This window comes from Salvelinus alpinus, chromosome 9, assembly GCF_045679555.1.
Source record: "Salvelinus alpinus chromosome 9, SLU_Salpinus.1, whole genome shotgun sequence".
In the NCBI taxonomy this organism is placed as follows: Eukaryota; Metazoa; Chordata; class Actinopteri; order Salmoniformes; family Salmonidae; genus Salvelinus; species Salvelinus alpinus.
This window is the reverse complement of record NC_092094.1, coordinates 55,042,004-55,049,990: the sequence shown is the minus strand read 5'-3', so window position 1 is coordinate 55,049,990 and position 7,987 is coordinate 55,042,004. Positions and strand designations below refer to the sequence as shown.

General features: G+C 38.0%; 1 protein-coding gene across 6 annotated transcripts in view; it reads right to left on the bottom strand.

Annotated features, from left to right (window-relative positions):
* Nucleotides 1-222: 222 nt before the first annotated feature.
* phf21ab (PHD finger protein 21Ab) overlaps nt 223-7,987 on the bottom strand; it is a 70,544-nt gene continuing 62,779 nt past the window's right edge. For all 6 annotated transcript variants that reach the window (XM_071326727.1, XM_071326729.1, XM_071326724.1 and 3 more), the window contains 3 exons: nt 7,808-7,883; nt 7,533-7,636; nt 223-5,729 (listed from right to left, as the gene is read on the bottom strand). In XM_071326727.1, the coding sequence (XP_071182828.1) occupies nt 4,974-5,729; nt 7,533-7,636; nt 7,808-7,883 (936 nt within the window). In that variant the 3' untranslated portion in view covers nt 223-4,973. The remainder of the gene's footprint in view (nt 5,730-7,532; nt 7,637-7,807; nt 7,884-7,987) is intronic.

Below are 7,987 nucleotides of genomic sequence, written 5' to 3'. Positions count from 1 at the left end.
GGAAAATGTACACAATCAAACCAGACCTCAACAGTTAATGGACAATCACAAGACGAGATTGAAATGTAAATGTATGTAAAGGAAAGTTGAGTCAAACTAAACTTCTTAGTTAAACTAAATTGTTAAATTGTAGAACAAAACAGAACATTTCATTTTGCAGAAACTATATCGAATATTCCCTCTCCCACAAGCCCTAACACACACCAATGAATGACAAGGCAGTTTGCTTTTGACAATTTATTAACAAAATGATAAAATAAATAAATACAAATTGATCAAATGCTCCTAATATCAACTTCTTCCCATGTTCCCTACAGTATTTTCTAAACACTGCATACAAATTATTCATCACAGAATTGGCTCAATACAGGAGAGGTAAGAAACCCAACGGACCACTCAATGTCAGGCGAACAAACAAAAAATATCTGTAACAGAAGAGAAGTCAAATACACACTTTTTAAATTATGAAAAAATACAAACAATTTTTACAAATATTCAGTTGTGTAATTAACAATTTACACATAATTCAGCACACCAGGTGAACCTTTGTTTATTTGTATCGCTACAATGCATCATCTTTCACCAAATGGAAGCTTCTTTTTTTGACACTTTTTTTGCACTCTTAAAAAAGAAACTCCTCCAATTGAATTTACAGTGGATGAGGTAAGAAGCTCAAGGTGTCACAACAGGGAAGTCACAACATTTGAATGATGAGTATTATGGATGATGAAATGTACCAACAATACTAGAAGGCCACGATCATGACTTGGTATATCATAAGAACAAAAAATCCAGACTATATTAAAAAAGCCATTGACAGAATATAATGCACTTGTGAGAATGTACAAGTGAGCTACTCTACAGGATCGTTCTGTGAAGTTTCACTCTGGAATGAACGGGAAATGTAATTTTTATGCATAAAAGAAACTCTTTCACTTTTCAACCCTCTAGCCCAACAACGTACATCTGAGTGTGTCTCCGCTGCTAACTACTTTTTCCTTCACATCCGTGAACTTATACGCTATACTGAAGCAGAAATTAACATAGCCTCACTATGAACTGATATGTATCAAATGCATAATGGCTTCCAAATATAAATGCACATTTGCAATATTCTTTGGGTATATTGGTTTAAGAGCTCAAGTACTTTAACTGAATGTATTTTTTTTTTTTTTTTTACACGACAATGCACTCAACAATTTTAGACAAGACCATTTTAGACCACTTCCAACTATCCCCACCCCATGTCCCGAACAATAACATTCAGCATGGTGCATTAGCGAAGGCAAACATTTTATAGAAAATGGTCCTTGAGAAGAATGAGCCAAAAGACACTGCACTTTCATGACATCTTATATGATGTTTTTTCCTCAATTACAGACTTCACAGTTCATGGCATTAGAATCCTCTGCCATTAGAGAATTCCAAATATAACACACTATTGCCAGAGATGCCACATCAAATGGTGTTTAAAAGAAACTTCAATTTTCTTATTTTGAGATGCCTACTGTGTATACTATAGTTATGGCATGTTGCCAGAATGTAAAATGAAAAGTGACTAATTTCACAACCTTTAGAAAATAAACAGACGGTTAATGCATATTAAAAAAGTTTGACAAACATTTGTATAAAAAAAAACTTGCATAAGAAGGCATGCTTTCTGTTGGACTGATTGGAAAGATGGTGCTAAGGGGGGTTAAAAGTTTATCCAATCAGGGTGCTGTTTTGTTTGAACGCACACAGGCCAAGGCTCAATTCATATGACCTGATTTGATGAAACTTACTGCACGACAAATACAAAAGAATGGGTGAGAAAAGAAAAAGCTGCACAAGGAGGGAACAAAAAGAGGACAAGTAATGATCACTGGCACTGTGTACTTACGGAGTTTTAATGCTGACTAGACTAGAATGCCTATGTAGAATCTCAACAATAGGGAGGTAAATTCAGGGTAAGAAGATATCTGGATTATTTCTATTTCATATTATGTACACATCACATCTTTTGGGGTGGACGGGACCGTATAAAAATAATACTGGGTGGGAATTCAACCAAAAGTGCATCACAACAAAACATACCATTCTAACAGTCACACATGTTCCATTTCTTATACAAGAGCTTGTAAATAATCCTCCATAAATATCGTACCAGTGCCTGTGACACTTGAACAAACTACTGAGTGGTGTACATTATGAACAAACCACAGATTTGCCCATGTTTTACAGGAATTACCCATTACAGATATTTCAAAATGAATTGAATTCACCTTAAGAGATAACAAAAAATAAAATACATTTAAGGCAGCTGCTATACAGACTACTTGTGAAAAAAATCCAACTTAAAAGTCCAAAGTTTACATTTTTTTTTTCATTATGCAGATTCAAATTGTGCTCTATAATTCAGATGCATATGTTTGCTGAAGATTCAAAGTTTTGCGGGCGGATATGAAATCACATGGGGATAACATAGGACAAGAGCTAGACCAGTGTGTTTGTGTGTAGTAAGGTAATAATACAAGCCACAGTGCAAGTCAAGAGACAAAATATGCTGTTGGAAGAAAGGCACTCGAGGTACCTAAAAAGGGGAAAGGTCAAGTTTCTCTGTAAAATAAGTTCAGGCTTAACAAAGACAAAAACATATGAATGTGAAGTGGACGTCTGAATACTTTGTTCTATTCAAGGGACACAGTATGAAAAATGTTTGACATCCAGCCAATTTATGCAGTGTTTCCGTGGTGAAGATATATCCTTACGAGTACTGTGTGAGACTCAGAAGGCAAAGAACCCTTTTCATTCAATCTATGAGAAAGTACAAGACAAGAAAGTATAGCCATTGCACTTGATTGCATCTCTTGGTCAAACTCTTCCATTAAGATGTTTAAAAAACTGCAAAAAAATAGACTTGTATTTTGATTGACTCAGCATTTATAAATCTTTTTTTTTTTTTTTAACATAGCTAAGAAAGAAAAATTGCAATGTTGAGAAAATTCGGCCCCTTGAAATGTAGAATTTCTGGAATTTAAAGTCCCTGTTTTCAAAACAGAAAACATTCTCCAAAGACATGTCGATTGGTCATGGATTGACGTCAACATGATATGTATGTTGCCGTCTGTGCACTCTGCAATGCGCAACAGTATAGCATAAAAAATAATAATATTAATTTCAATTGAGACCTGACACATGCTCTAATAATATATATATCACCAGTCTCCTGAATGGTCCCAACCCCAAAAGTTGCTGAACAATTCATGAACAACTTGGTCGAAAACAAGTGGGGAAAAAACTGGGTACTGGCCCCACAAATTATAAAACATTGGACAGATATGTTGATGGTGCATTAAAAAACAAATACCAGTGGAAGCACAAATCTATTGAGTATTTAGGGATAGGTTCGTTGGTTAGTTCTGTTATCCAAGCATGTTTCATGGGTAGGAAAGCAAGACAATTTCTGCTGCACAAGGCCTCAGTCTCACCCTCAAAGATAAGTTGGGTAATACAAAAATATTGGCAAGTTGGGGATAAATTACATGACAATGAACAAAATGCATACTGTTATGTTCTATATGTAACATACAAAAAAAGCTTTTCAGCACACATTTGTTATGCAGAAGCTTGTGCTTTAATCTCAGGATTTGTGTTTTTTTCCTTACCACCACCAAAATGGGCTGATGCAACACACTCTCCATTTTCCAGGAAATAAATATATTTTGATGAGATTGTTGAATAAGCACTCATGCTTATTTACCAGGTATTGCCAATTGCTGAGATGGTATTGAATATTAAATTTTTTCCTTGATCTTTCCATACAGTTAGTGGACATGTCCCTGCTATATTTGGATACAATAGCATTTTGGCAGTTCAGAATTAAAACAAAAACATACATTTCATAATATGCAAAGGTCACCTCTTTTAAAAGATAATTACTTGCATAAACTATGCCAGTTAAACACATTTAATAACAAACAACTGTTTTATGAAACAGAAATGCACTTATTTTTTAAGACTAGGAAGACCTGAATATCTTTTCCTATAAAAGAAGAAACACACCCCAGATATAGATATTTTTGTGTGTTTGTTTTTGACATTGCAACATTATTGCAATTGAACATTTAGTGCTCACAGTTGACACTGACTCACGAATGAAACTCAAATCACTGCACTGGACCTACACCATTTGAAAACTTTAAGCTACCATGTGTGATCTGACTCCACTGTCTCTTGAGATGACCGTCTTTGTTACCTGGGTCTTCCTCAGCAAGGCCCTGGTCAGCAAGCTCCATAAGCAGTCTGCCTCATACTTCAAAAGCAGGTGGACGTTGCTTTTTTTGCCTGAGGTGTTGTGTAAATGGGTCAATAGTTATTGGTCATGTAAGGTTGAGAATGGGGAAAGGGGAGGAAGGTATTGGGATAACTGAAGGCTCCCTTGTTTTACATGTTTGATTTTCAATGACGCTCAACTGGCGCCTCAATGTTTCCCACTTAAATACTGATGCTTTAGAATTTTTCAAAGCCCTATCCTCAGCTGTTTTGCCAATCTTTTGGTTTGATGTTTCTCTCAGTTAATGCCAGAGAAACACGTTCTCGGTGCAGCAGTCTTTGGACATCTCTAACCTGCCTCCCCAGGAACAAAAGACAACCTAAAAAAAACAACCCCCACAAGAGTTCTGAGGGCAGCTGTTGCAGGCACACAATGGTGTGATGTTATAAATTATCTTGCTTTTAGCATTACTACTATTCTTTCTATCCTTAATTGGCATGACACTGGTACACAAACCACCCTTTCACCCATGCTTGGGGTATAATAGCCTACAGCCTCCAAGAGCAATCTCAGACTCGGGCTGTAGATTTACTATTGACACAGTCTGACAATACATTGAAAACAAGTAACATTTATATAGATTGGCAACGTCGGGCACCTTTCAAAGCTGAAAGCAAAAGTCATTTTTTAATGTGGGGGTGGGGTCGATCTAAGAGTGTTACTCTTTATTGTCCAAACTGTCGAGAAGAGCTGGCAAAGATTTCTGGGAAGGTTCTGAGGTTTTGCTGTTGTTGGTGCTGCTGCCATCATCGTTTGTGTTCTCTTCCTGTTCCTCTTCTTCCACCTGCTCTGTGTTGTTAGTGGTGGTGACCTTGTTCTCAGGGTTGGTGTTTGTGTTGCTAGTACAGCTCTCGTCCTTGTTAGTACAGCTCTCGTCAGTACACACAAGGCCAGTGGTGCCATTGGTCGTGACCCCAGTAGAGTCCTCTGCACTGACCACTGCTGTGGCTTTCGTCTCGGCCTCAGTCACTTCCTCAGTGGTGTTGACCTCAGCCACGGGTTCAACACGGCTGTCCACTGTAGCCACGGTGCTGACCCCGGCAACAGGCTCAGCACTAACTCCTGCTACCGTCTTGATGGTAACATCAGCTACAACCTCCTCCTTTCCGGCTTCAACATCGCTGCTGTCCTGTGCTGTGACCTTGGCCTTCACCCCATACACAGACTGGATATTGACTTCTGCTACAGCCTCTGTGTTGACTGTGTCCACAGCATTTTCAGTTGGGACAATTGCATCCTTGGCCCTCGTGATGTTCTCTGTAACATCTTCTGTGATGTCACCTGTACCCTCGGTCTCCATGGTTTGACTGAAACTGAAAGCCTGAATGAGGCGGACCAGGTGTTTGACCTTCTCCAACGAAACTTGCATTTCTTTCTGTCGAGACAGGATGGTGTTTTTGGTCTCCATGCATTTCTATTTAGAGGGGAGGAAACAGGGTTAAATAATAATAAATGAACACACTTAAATGAATCCAATAAAGCCACTTAAAAAAGAAAAGTTTCAAAATACTCTATATTGAGACCATTATTTTACATCACTGCACCTTATCTGGTGTCAAATGGATTCTTCATTTGCTTACAGAAATATTTTGCTGTCAGATTAAGATTCCCCAAAACTAGTCATAGCTGTATCTTTTATCATGTTTGTTCCTGACAGATCCACATTCACTTGCTAACAAGCGAGATAGCAAGCTAGCTTAGTCTCCATCGTGGCCAATTACTGAACTCTAACTATATCACTACTAGTGCGGTTATTATAAATGCAAAGTTTTTAGGAATCAGCTACAGTATTAGGATAGCTAATTAACTGCAAACTGTAGGACTTTAGACAATTAGATAGCATTTGGCTATGTAGCTAGAAAGCTTTGCTAACAGTGTGCAACATTTTTTTATGCAGTTCTATTTAAATGTAATTTAACCAGCCATCAGTATCTCTGGGCATTATCTGATTTTTTAAAGCCACGAGAGCATCAGACAGGGATGCAAACTGGTGAGGGCCAAAAAAAGGTGAAATGTTTTTCCGCATGGAAACACGTGAAAAATCGGTGTTAACTGCAAGAAAATGTGCCTATTTTTAGAGTGGGGTTGTCACAATACCAACATTTTACTATCGATTTCATAACAGGTCAAGTATCAATATACCAAGTAGAATCACGATACCACAGAGTCCCCCCCCCTGAGGATGCATGTTCCCATATTCTATATGTTCTACACAAAAAACCTGTCCCTTTTATTCACACCTCTACTCAATACAACACATTGAATTTAACTTCACACTTTTTACTCTATAATAGAAAAGGTTACTGCAGAAAATAGATGATTTGCTAATATACAAAGGCCTACCTGTGATTGGGCAAAAGGAATGTAGTAAAGAATATAAATTGTGCCATACCTGAAAATGTCCCTATTAATTTATATAGTGGTAATGACCTCTGATACATAGTGCAAATCATCTATTTTCTGTGACAAATTATTTTTATAGATTAAATTGGGTTTATTTGAACTATTTTCATTGTTCCTTAATCATGATGATTCATTTGTGTATACCCCTTAAAGAGCATCCTGTGCATCCTCACTTATTCCGGTAAAATAGGTCTTTAGTTTAAAATGGTTTGTTCTAGAGACAACCGGTTTTCTGCATTGTAGAGGTGCAACCATAGGCACAAAACAATGCTCCGTTAGTTTCTATGGCAGAGGCTGTGGTACAGTTAAAAATAAAATCAGACTCGCCTGTACTAATGGTTCTTACAGGCAAAGTAAAATTTTACAAATTACTTCGCTCGTGACGCACACCCCTAAAATGATACATATAAAAACAACAGCCTGAGCATTCAATGTATTATCTGAGCGCACTGGTGCTCCCAAGTCAAAATTCCATGTGCATTCCACAGGACACATTTATATAAGTGTTCCAAAAAAGACTCAAGATTAGGAAAAGTTTTGCTGCACAGTATCTGTTAGCGCCTCTCTTTTATAGCTCAATGGGTGATACACTGCATCTGCGCACTTTTCGCCAGCCCACTACACGATTCACGTGGATTACCTATTTTGGCGAAAAGTGACGAGTTTGCATCTCTGATCAGAGGAATAGGGGTAGTTACGTGAAATACCTAGCTGACACTATTATTCAAGATCTGAGCCACTTCCATCTATTCCAGTATGGCCATCTGGAAACAACTCGCTTACAAAGGCAATCTGCTGTTACTATGGAGCTTACCGTTATAGAGTTGCTGAGTTGTTTTACCCCTTGTTCCAACTGCCCCCGCTCCAGTTTCAGCTCAGCACTCCACTTAATTAGCTTTTGTTTCTCCTCTTCTTTAGCTGTTAGGAAACAGAAACAACACACAGACAACAGTGAGATTTAAAAGGCCATTTGGTTGTTTGAGATGCCAGTGATAGAACTGTTCCATCTACCACCGCTTCAGCTGAATGTAGCCCAACCACACATTTCATGTTTGTCGAGGCACAAGGTCTTTGGTGTGCTATTCCTACCTTCTTTATAGGCGATGTAGGAATGAACAATAGCCAATGTTCCCGGCCATTGAATTGCATCTTCTTTTTTCAGTATCTGGAGAGAAGAGCACAGCTTTGTTGTATTGTGATTGTGATGTCACGACATTACCTAGACATGGAAGAGAACATTTCTCTGGTCACCCTCTGGTGATGTAACGA